The sequence below is a fragment of the Melanotaenia boesemani genome, chromosome 18 (genome assembly GCF_017639745.1).
Source record: "Melanotaenia boesemani isolate fMelBoe1 chromosome 18, fMelBoe1.pri, whole genome shotgun sequence".
NCBI lineage: Eukaryota > Metazoa > Chordata > Actinopteri > Atheriniformes > Melanotaeniidae > Melanotaenia > Melanotaenia boesemani.
This window is the reverse complement of record NC_055699.1, coordinates 25,670,972-25,683,403: the sequence shown is the minus strand read 5'-3', so window position 1 is coordinate 25,683,403 and position 12,432 is coordinate 25,670,972. Positions and strand designations below refer to the sequence as shown.

The window sequence follows — 12,432 nt, the reverse complement described above, 5'->3', positions numbered from 1 at the left end:
AGTGAGAAACCAGATAATCTGATAGAATTTCAGTCAATCAGATAAGGAATAACAGAATGTCTGACGCTTGCTGTTCAGCCTTATTCTCGTTAGCTTAAAACGAGCGTTCTGTGACAGCTCGCCAACTTTTGCCATTCTTCTTCTCTGTAAAGTTTTGCCTTTAACGCTCTCATTCCAACCAGCTGAGACTGGCCCCTGACCTCAGGTATGCCTATATGATCCACATTACACTCTCAGTGGTGGGATTACTCCTATATTAGCTATTGGCAGTGTTTATGACGCATATAGAGACTCGGTGCAGCTTTGATCTACCAACAGAAGCAAATAGGAGCACTCTGGCATAGTTTGCATCTTGGGCTTAAGCCTTGTGGTGTGTGAGACATCTGCCAAATCCTCCTGGATCAAAGGATGACTATTACACCCACAGGCATCCACATAGCCCCCAACTGCAGCTTTAGAGTGCTCATGACCCCTGTCAACAGGCCTGTTTGAAAAACACAGGTGGGATCGGGGGTCACACATGCACATTATTGGTCCAGTTGCTGCAAAACCAAAGCACTTATAAGCTTTTCTTTTTTTTATTCTTGAATTTAACCAGTTTGTGATGGATTATTTCTTTTTTTTATCCTCCTTGTTAAAGCAGGATGAGGAAATCAGCTTGATCCTGCAGGCCTACAAATTTACAGTTTAACCCTTAAAACTCCAGGCCTTTCTTTGCTAGTTTTGGTCCATCTGTGTTTTTTTTTTTTTTTTTTTTTTTTTTTTTTTTTGCTTTTATTATTATTATTTTTTAATGGGAAGAAACATATATAAGCTTAACCCTTTTCATCCCAATCAACCCTCAGCTGTCAGATTATGAGGCTAAGATGATGTAAAATGAATGTATGAATAGATATAGCAGCATAAAGGCCGACCTGAAGAAGAAAACAGAATTTATTACTAACAGAACTTTGTAGAAATAACACACAGATCAACAGTGATCAAACCTTTTCTCATCTGCATCATTCTCTCAAGTCTTGGCTTTCAGGAGAAAAAAATATTGGCATTGAAACAAACACACAACAGAAAATATTTACATATTTACACTATTTACTTACTATCCTCACAAACCAACTCTAACACAGCTGCTTTTTGGCATCACTGTGATCAGCTGTCATAAAAAATGCAGGATGTTTGTGTGTGTTTGCATGAGTGTGGAAGGGGACATAGTTAACGCAGCTGCTGACTTTTCCTCCCTAAAACTGCTGAATTTAGAGTAAATGTCATTACAATGAGCAGGATAAAGATGCTATCTGTGGAAATGCTGTGTCATATGGATGCTATATTCCTTCCCTCCTTCCATGATTATAATTACATTTTAGGTTACATCTTATTTTCCACTGCCATGCATACACATTTAAACTGTACACCCCTACGATCATGATGCAGGCAGCCCAGAGTGCACTTGGACAACCAGTGACCTTTTCCTCGTATGCACACACAGCTTATAGCAAACATATGAGGCTTGCTGATTTATAGTTCCTCACCGCCGTGCTGGAGTAGCACATTTTCTCGGTGAGGAGGTCTCCTGATGTGAATTGCCAGCTTTCTGTCTCAGGCTTCTTTCAGCACTTGTTCCTTAGGCTCATTACCGACACTGATGCTTTCACAGGTGAATTTATAAGCAGTTAGACCTGATGCACTGGTAACAATCACACTAATTAATTACCAGATGACATGTTCAAGTAGACGGGGAGTTATCAGTGACGGCAACAGATCCATCTTCTTAATGCGGAGCTGTGCCGGCTGCTACCTGGTAACTTCTGCATTAATACAAGACAGAATTTATTTACACTCCGTGCAATGCTTTTTAAGAATCCCATCCACTGATTACCCCTGTGTGGGGGTGTTGGAGGTCCGAGAGGAGAAGCCCCTGCAGATAATGTAGATATTCCACAGACTTTCTTTGAACTACCATGACAAATTTATCCCTTGGTAAATCCCACCCCCAATCTGAGCTCCTACTTTACTCTAAATTTCCATTTCTGCGACTTTGAAAAAAATATATTGAAATTCTATTCTGATAATTAATGAACTTACCAGAGAACTTGTGTTCCCTCATCTTTTCCTGTTCCACCCTCCAACCCTTCATCTACACACACTGGAGTAGATTTCTGCTCACATCCTCTGTCCCAGATTGATGTTTCAACGGGTGAGCGAGGGGCAGTAGGTCTGATTACGTAGTGTGGGGTTATATGGACTTCATTGAGGTTTATGGATTCCCAGCTGGTTTCTGCAGCCTGCAACAGTTCATGTTTGAGATGCTGATGGAAGCACTGACCTCTTCTTGAGGGTCAAACAGAAAAATTTACGAGGCTGTTTTTGTTTGGGGTCGGTCTGATCTTCTGTTTGACCAGCCGCGGGGTTTAAGCTAACCGTATGGTTTGGACTTTACAGATCTGGTATTTTCCCACCCATTACCATCTTATCAGACCTCTTTCTGACAAGCAGGAATGGCTGCATGTGTCATAGTACATGCAAATTACAAGTATAAGCAGGAAACATGAAGAAATATTCCAATAGGTCACCTGCTACACGTGCACATGAAAGGAAATCTCAAACATATTACCCTTCGCTGTATGCATCAATAATAAGCATAAAAAACACATTTTGTAGATGTCAATAGACTTATGGCTCTGTAACCACAATTAAGCAATTACATTTTTAATATTGCATCTTTTATTTAAGCAAGCAAGTAAATAGAGAAGGAACATTGATTTTGCAATAAGCTGCAATAAAAGGACTTCACCATCACCCCACACCATAAAAGCATGAGCTACCTCACACCCCAGTGAGCCACTTGATTGCCCACGTCCACATAAAAGGCCTAATGTACGTTCCCTGTGCTCCCACACATATAAAGCCATAGGAATCAAATGGAGTATAACTAATACAATTGATTTTGATCAGGCAGTACGAATAACACGATAACTGTGTCTCCCCAAGTGCTGCTCAGGGACATGTACCAAGATTCATGCATCCTTTACAAGCTGCTATTTATTGTGCTTTTAATGAAGCTTGATTGGCAGCGTGTCCTAGTGCCCATTATCATCAGAGGGATGTGCTCATTCTAATCTGCAATTATCACCATAATTGCGCTCCGAATCCTCTGGGCCCAAATAAGCAATCACTTCCAGAGCTGGTGTGCCACCTGTGAGAGCTGCTCAGGAGGATGCACACCCCGACACGGTGGCGCATCCTTGTATCACGGGTCCATTTCTGAGACGTTTTTTTTTTTTTTGTCTTTGTCTCCACTTGTTCGTCATTTCATGCGCCCGTGCTTCTCCGCTCTCCATCTTACTGCCTATTACTGTTACTTTGTCCTGGCTGACTTTGTGTCTTTGGTTTCTCTCACATGCTCTTGATTAACCTTTCCTTTTTTTTTCACTCAGCACCATCCCCGTTAACACCCCTCCTACTTTTATCTCCTTCGCTCACCCTTCTTTTTCCCTCCATCCCCTTCCACCACAAATTCCTAACCTTTGGTCACTTTCATCCCTGCGGTATGCATAAATGCAGGCTTATTATCAAGCCAGTTGTCTCATCATAATTATGCGTTTTGTCATGTGCTGCCTCTGTAGCTACTGATAAAAGGAGAGCCTGATTAAGCTGAGGGAGAGCTATTGATTCCTATTGACAGGCGCCTCAAAGGCCTTTAATGAAGTAGATGTAAATGAGGGTTTTTCACGGTGTTTAATGACTATGTACCATAAAAGGCCAACGTTCTTATGCATTCTAAAACAGACATGCATCACTCACAATGGTGCACGAGGGGGATGCTTCAGCAGTGTGAAGGAGGAAGAGGGGAATGAATAAGCATGCAGAGATGTCAGTCAGATGTTCACGAAAGAATCACGACTGTCAGATCAAGGGATACGGCACATGATTTAGAGGGGTGTCCGTATGGTCAGGGAGATTAATCACATTTGTAAAATCTCCTGTAACAACACACTTGTTAGACAAATGGTCCAGGTGTTAGCTGTAAATGAGTATAAAAAAAAACAAATAAAAAAAAACGGCATCAAAATTACTGTGTACAAAAAAACAACAAAGCAAAGATTTATTTATTAAATTTATTTATTAAATCAAAAGATGTAATAAATAATGATAATAATAATGATAATAATATAGAGGAAAAAAAATCTGACCGTCTCCTTCCTCTTTGTCTTTTTCCTCACAGTCAGATGACTCCCAGTAACCACGACCGGATACAGCAGTTGAAGCATGAGTTCCAGCAGGCCCAGCAGGAGGAAGACCTTGAAGATCATCAGCACACACACAGCTTTGACCAGTCCTGGGTGAGCGTCCCATCAGGACCCAACAGTCACCCGATATTCCCACTCTCACATCATTTTTCTACCTTCTTCAGTCTCTTTCTTCTTCAGAGGCAAAAACATTTTGACAGTACTGACAAATATGTTTTTATTGTTACTTGTTAAACAGATCATTTGATCAAACAAAGGCTACACACTGATATTACAGAACTATTTTCACATTAGTAGTACAACTTGAATAAAAACACGGATGATAAAGGGATTTTTCATGTTCCCTGGTGAACATACTCAGTATCTGCTGACTCCAATTACGTAGTGTCATAAATTCCTGCACCCTGGGACTAACGGTAATAACAGCGTTCCTCATGAAAGGAGTAATGATTGAAATAAGTCTGCTAGGATCCAAGCACAGCATCATCGCTCACCGGTTCCATGACTTCCTTCACTTATCCCATGCGTCGCTTATCTCCTTCTGGAAAGTGAAGCTTTATTACTGTTAGATGATCGAACACCATTTGCTAAAACTTTAGGCTGAATTTCTGATATCCATGTTCCACCTTCAACCTGAAACTTCTGATTACTTCTCTACATCTTTTCTGCCCTGACATGGAAAAAGTGAATAAGCTGAATAGGGGGAAGATTTAATGGATTTTAAGCATCGCTCAGAGAAAGAAACTGAGTCCAGCGAGACTCGCTGTTCACTTTATTTTCATATGATTAAAGGGATTTCTAAATTAAAATTTTCTAAATTAAAATTTGAAAGGAGTTTCTTTAAGCCGATCTTCTCCACCGTGATTGATCTATTACAACAATGGGATTTATTCTTCATAATTGGAAAAAAAGTGTAATCAGGTTAATTCCTTTGTTCCTCCGTTCTGACTGGACGTCCCTCTCTGCTGTGCATTAAAAGTTCAGCCGTGAAGAACACATTTCTTTCATCTCTCCTAATAACCTGGGATAACTTTGATCCGTTAACCAGCAGAACAACTCATTTATATAAGATTATAGTGGTATGCAAAAGTTTGGAAACCCCTGGTCAAAATTGTTGAAACAACCTCCAAAATGCAGAATATTAAAGATGATTATATTTTGAGCAAATTTTTTTTAATTCTATATATATATATATATATATATATATATATATATATATATATATATATATTTGTTTACAAATAACAGAAAAGGAAAAAGGCCCAAAGCAAAAGTTTGGGAACCCTGCATGTTTTGTACCTAGTAGCTCCCCCTTTGGTAAGTATCACGGCTTGTAGATGGTTGAGTAGCCAAAAGTCTTTTTCTTTTTATTCGAGGGATTTTTCCCTCATTCTTCTCTTGCAAACGTCTTCGAGTTCTGAGATTCCTCAGCCGTCTTCCACGTGCTGCTCTTTTGAGGTCTATCCACAGATTCTCAATGCCAGGAGACTAACGGTTAAACATTCAGCTTGTGTTTCTTGGGGATATCTATTGTAAAATTTGGGGTGTGTTTAGTATCATTATCTATTTGTAGCGGCCATCTTTTTGTTAATCTTTTGCTTCTTCAAAGATGGTTTTATGTTTGCGTCCAGAATTCATTGAACCCAATCTTCCCTACATCCATGAAATGTTCCCTGTGGCTGCAGCACAACCCCAAAGCTTACTGGTCCACTGCCATGCTAAATGGATGGACAGGTGCTCTTTTCATGAAATTCTGGGCTCATTTTTTCTCTGAATCTTTGCTCATTGCAGCCAAAGAGTTCTAATTACACCTCATCGGTTCGCAGGACTTCTTTATAAAATCTGTCCGGCTTGTTCAGATGTTCTTTAGTAAATTTCAGACACTAATTTTCATGGTGAGGATGCAGGAGAAGTTTTGCTCTGCTGACTTGTCCATGAAGGTCATATCTGTGCAGGTGTTGCTGCACAGCAGAGTCTGCTAAATCCTTCTGAAGGTCTTTTGCAGTCAGATGAGGGTTTTGATTTGCCTCTCTAGCAAGAGCAGTCCTCTGAAATCTTTCTTGATCTTCCACTTGTTACTGTACATCCCCTGTTCCTGTCAACATTCTGAACAACGGATATGGCCCCTCTATCTTTTAATAGCCCTCTCCTGCTTTCTTAACCTTAGCAATCTTCATTTTCAGAAAGATGCCTAAAGGAACCCATGGCTGCTAAATGTTCCTCAAGGATGATGATGATAAAGCTTTGGAATTTGCATCACATGGTCTTTCCAAGTGATGATTATGAAGAAGCTAAAAACTTAACAGGCTAAATAGTGTCTGAGACCTCAGCCAAAGTTATCTGAGAGTTCAAATCTTCTGGGGTTCCTATACATTTGCAGGGTGTTGCTTTCTGTTTTATCCACTCTAAAAGTGTGCAAAACAAAAATAATGCACTGGTATTGCTTAAATGTTGAAAGGAGTGCACCATATAAAGCTCATTTCATTCTCTACATGCTTAACTGTTAACAGTAACAGCAATTTTAAGCAGGGGTGCCCAAACCTTTGCACTCTGCCATAAATGTATACTTCATTTCTTCTTCTTTGTGAAAACAAGGTCGACTAACTATCCCACCAAGCAGAGCTATTTTCTAAATGACAGGTCAGGATGTCAGACCTTGAGAGTTAAAATATCTGGGATCCAATTTTCTGGAGAACTGTCAGCGTCGGTTTGGCAGCTAAATTGCTTTGGTGTGGCAGGCATCTCCTGCTGTTTTATTTTTCTGCTGTCTAAATGAGTTTGTGTAAAGCAGCAGCAAGCTGAACTTCCCACCATGGAGAAAGACAGATTTTCTTTGCTCTGAAGTTGCTTCAGTTTTTGTTGGGGTGATGGTTGAGAAACCACTGATCAGAGACCTATCACCGCTTTATTAATAGTTCTTTCTCCTCCCGTTCTCTGAGAGATATTATATGTTTGCTCAGCACTAATCAGTCTGAGTCTTTCTCTTTCAGCCTCTGGGCTCCTAATTTCCTTTGACTGTTGACACAGATGGGCAAACTACAGCTGTAGAAGTACTAAGATACAGGGCCGAGCTTCAAGCGTATTGAAATCCTTGTTGATGTTTCATCTTATTTTAGTGCTGTTCAAAAACATAACACTAACACATTTTGCTATCAAATGAAATATAGCTATGCCTTCTTAACAGAAATACACCCACTGTCCACTTTATCAGCTCCACCTTTTCAACTTCCTGTTAATACCACACCAGGTGCCACTCCTGTCACACTGAGGCTACAATTCACACAGACTCCCCAACTGGACAATAGAAGATGGGAAAACGTTGCTGGTCTGATGAGTCTCCATTTCAGCTCCACATTCAGATGCTAGGCTCAGAATTTGGTAAAAACATCATGAAAACGTGGATCCATCCTGCCTTGGATCAACAGTTCAAAACCTAGGCTTACACAACAGACACACAGTGCAAATGGCAAGTGGCCTAGACGTGCAGATCCTCAGTCGTTTTATAAGCCACTCCCAGGCACTGATTGGCTCGAGGTGGCCACAGCCTAACAGGAGGAGGAGCACCTAGAGAGGCAGCACAAAATTAATCACAGGAATCAACCACATTCCTATAACATCAACATGGCCTGGTTTAACCACCACAGCCTACCTGAGTATTGTTGCTGACCATGTCCATCCCTTTATGACCACAGTGTAGCATCTTCGGATGCTACTTCCAGCAGGATAAGGCACCAAAGCTCAGATCATCTCCGCCTGCTTTCTAGAACATGACAATGAGTTCACTGGACTCCAACGGCCTCCACAGCCATCAGATCTCAGTCCAGTAGAGCAGCTTTGGGATGTGGTGGAATGGGAGATTCTCATCATGGATGCAGCCGACAAACCTGCAGCAACTGTGTGATGCTGTCATTTCACTGTGGAGCAAAACCTCTGAGGAAGGTTTCCACCACCTGATTCTAACTATCACACCAAGAATTACCAAAGTGGTACTAGAATTTGGACCTGGTAAAGTGGACGGCGAATGTAAATCTACAGGATTATAAACTACAAGCTCAATACAAGTTTCTAAGAGTGAATTTCTTGCTTTCAAACGTGGCTTTCTCACATGTGGCTGGAAATGTTTTGACCCACAAAGAAAAATGTAACCTTGTTCTGTTCAAACCTGTTAGATTCACACTTTGTACTGAAATTGATAGTTGGTTCTTTCTTATAGGGAATCTCAGTCCGTGTCATTGCTCAGTATCCTCCACAATGATGAAAGTGAAGCCTTAATAACCTCCACTTCTTTTAAAATCAAAAGATTCAGTGAATCTAACCAGGAACAGAACAGGCAGTTAAATGCCGACCACATCAAAGTATGCAGGAGTGTGCCTTTCCATTACGATCCATGTTATCCCAGAGTACTTAAGGTTACATCTTAATGGTTTTCCCTCCTTCTTACCCTACGAACAGGAGCAGCCGCCATCTCTAAGAATGATTTCACTGTAACATTTATGTCTTATTTCTTGTACAAATTACAATACAGGTTTAGTTTTGCTTGATTATTTGTCCACATATTTAGGATTCTGGTTTTACTGACTGAAGAATCTCTCCTCATGCACACTCAACCACAGGGCAGGGCTCAATTTTGGGGCCTCTCCTATTTATTTTATACATCAATGACTTGGGTCAAAATATCTCTGATGCTAATATGCATTTTTATGCTGATGATAAAGTTATTTACGTATGGAACATCTCCCACTTAGGCCATTGAAACCCTGCAGAAAGCTTTTGTTGCCGTCCAGCATTCACTTCTTCAGTTAAAATTAGTCCTCAATGCTGACAAGACTAGGCTAATGGTGTTTTCTAATAAGAAGGTGCTCGAAGCTATTCCAGTAGTGTCCTTTCTTAGAGGGAATGTCACAGTGGTGAATACAAGTACCTTGGAGTCTTGATTGATGACTCCCTCACTTTTAAACCACACATAAAACTACAACTACAACTCAAACTGGGTTTTTTCTTCCGTAATGAGTTGTTTTTCTTTTGAAGTAAAAAACCATCTTATCACTGCAACTTTTTTGTTTTATCTTTGCTAGATTATGGCGACATCTTATATATGAATGCTTCTTCTTGGCTTCAAATGGTGGAAACCATTCATCATGCTTCTCTGAGGTTTATTACTAATTGTAGCACTATGACACATCACTGTGACTTGTACTCACGAGTGGGATGGCCCTCTCCCACTAGGAGGCAGGGTCATTGGTACACATTTATTTACAAGACTATGCTTGGACAGCTGCCTTCCTACATTTGTGCTTTAATTACAGAGTAGTGTTAATTCTTACTCTTTACGATCAAATGATCAGGATCTGTGCGAACAAACTTGGAGCATGTTGCAGAAAGGCTGGAAATTGACTGAGTTATTGCCCATAAAGGCCTTCAAAACCAAGCTAAAAGCAGCAGAGACTAACTCAATAACTTGCAATTGTTTTTCATGAACGGTTTTATATTAATGTTGTTTGTTTTAATATTATCACTGTGTTGAATTTTTACTGCCTCTTGGCCAGGACTCCCTTGGAAAAGAGGTTTTTAATCTCAATGGGACATTCCTGGTTAAAAAAAAGGTTAAATAAATAAATAAATAGTTTTATTCCAGAGCTAAAAACTCTGCTTATGTGTTCTCCTATTGACTCTACTTTTGTTTGAAATGAATCATGAAGGTCCTGCTGGCTTCCATGGAGATGAAGGAGGTTTATAGTGAAGGAGTCACTCTTCCTATCATAGAATATCTTGGGCTTCACTTCTTTCTGGATCCTCATGGTGATTCTAAGGTGAATGTGGGGGCGATCCCTGGATTCTCCTGACTCTGACCTTTGATAGAGGTGTCCATCATCGTCATCGGCAGATGGCTTCCTGAGATATTTACCTGCCTAACACCTCTATGAAATTACTCTATTACTGTATTCATTCCTAGGATTACTTTAGTCATTCCTAGAACTAATTTACGCGTTCCTAGGATTACGTTACTTATTACTTGGCCTTAATCACTAATTTTTAAGCCTACTGTACTCATTCTAAGGACTACTTTACTCATTCCTAGAATTACTTTACTCATTCCTAGAATTACTTTACTCATTCCTAGAATTACTTTACTCATTCCTAGAATTATTTTACTCATTCCTAGAATTATTTTACTCATTCCTAGGATTAAGTAACTTTTTCATCTGCCTTCTTCACTCCTTTCTAGGATTACATTACTCATTTCCTACTTCACTCATTCCTTTTTTCCACTAATTCCTATGATTATTTAATTTATTACTAGGACTAATTTACTTATTCTTCCAGCCAGTTTATCAACTCCTAGGCCTACTTTATAAATTCCTAGGCCATATGTACTAATCTTGGACCATTCCACTAATTACTAGATTAACTATGATGCTATCGTCTGGTTTTCACTAGATTAATCTGGTTTATTTTTAGGAAAACATAAACAACTTACCATTTTACTATGACACATGACATTTTAGGTATGTCTTGTCAGACATGAGATATAAAAAAACAAATGATGAGGAGATTACACCTTTTTTCAGTGATGTGTTTAAAGCTCTGCCAGAATTTTCTTTCTTTAATTTTAGTTTTTTTTACTTTGACAGAAGCAGAAATCATTTCAAGGTCTATTACAGCTTCAGAGCTTTCAGTCACAATGTGATCAGCAGAGTTGTCATGGAAATGTAGAGGTTAGCATGACAGAAACATAACCCTAACCATTTGGTAAAGAAGGACTGCATGTATGGGGCAGGGTGAGGTCTGGTTACTTGTTCATTTGACCATAGTTTTTCATAGAAGTGTGGGAGACGGAGCTGAGGTGTGTCAGCTGTGAGCAGCTGTAAAGACAATCCTCAGGTTATTTCCTAAACCTTCGCTCCACTTTAATGGAACAATTAAGAAGACATGAGAAGCCATGTCAGTGATGGGTCCCTCCGTCCAACACACTACCAGAGCCAGCTTGTTTTCTCTGCCTCCCTCCTTGCCGCTCCCTCAGAAGCGATTTCCAGATGTTCATAATAAACAAGTGCATATGCCTTTTTTCTCGCGCGCTCTCTGGCAATAAAATCGATTTGCGTTGTTGGGTTGGAGCGCCCATGAGCATGACCACACAGAGGAGTGTGAGTACCATGCTGCTTCCTTGGATCAAACACGCAAACAGCAGCTTGTAAAGTCTAAATTAATGTGAATTCTTTTGCCTTTTTTAATCAGAGTATCTTGTGCTACCAGGATACATGTGTCCACAAGTATTTATTGTGTTTATGCAAACATCGGTTTTTCCCTAAATGTAGTGCTTTCATGTTGATGGGAGCTGGATGGAGTAGTGATCACATGCAGAATAAGCTTCTTTTAGCTGCAGTCACTTGACTTCTCAGAGGCTAAACATCAGAGTTAAGACAACATAGCTCTGTGTGTTTGTATTGTGTGACCCCCCTTCTTGTAACCAGTTAAACAATGCATGGAGTGTCTTGCATAAGGCTTCTGAGTAGGGCTGTGTGTGGTAACTTCACAAAGAATGCAGCACTGATGCTGCAGATTCAATTTCTTCTTGATTTTCTTCCATGGACAGAAGGTATTTCATTGAATTGTGTCCATAGTTGCGACACTTTCACGAAGATTGTTGCATTTTTATGTGACATATTTGGGAGATTTCATTTTTCTTTGTGTGTGGTAAGTCTGAGTAATCAGCGTCATATCTGGAAAAGGCAGCAATCAGAAGTCTTTGTTGATAAAGTAAAAGTACTCCTGATAGACAAGCTGGGCCAATAGCTACTCAGAAAAGCGACTTAGGAAAAGTGGATGTTTCAGGATCTGGTTTGAGCTATTTTGTGGATTTTGACAGCGCATTTTCTCAATTGCACAGTCTGGTTACTGTGGAAATATGGTCCAGGTTCCAACACAGATTTTCAACAAGGACCATGATATGTGGACCCAGTCCATGTAACTGTCATAAGTTGTTTTAAATGATGAAAAATTCACTCTTGTAATGGTAAACTTCTCACTCAGTAAACCTTCAGATTCTCCCTGAGTTGAAAGTGAACTGACGGCAGCATCACACTTCTGATAACGCCTACCCCAGCCTCTAAAAATTAGTAAAAAAAAATGGTTATACATATGGTTTTACAGTATGTAAAATGTATGACAAAGATGAATAAAGCATTAT

The 12,432-nt window shown here is 39.9% G+C and overlaps 1 protein-coding gene across 2 annotated transcripts in view; it reads left to right on the top strand.

Annotated features, from left to right (window-relative positions):
- The window catches only part of LOC121629118 (partitioning defective 3 homolog), a 432,758-nt gene that overhangs the window by 403,707 nt on the left and 16,619 nt on the right, over nt 1-12,432 (top strand). For both annotated transcript variants that reach the window (XM_041968670.1, XM_041968671.1), the window contains one exon: nt 4,220-4,337. In XM_041968670.1, coding sequence (XP_041824604.1) covers nt 4,220-4,337 — 118 coding nt within the window. The remainder of the gene's footprint in view (nt 1-4,219; nt 4,338-12,432) is intronic.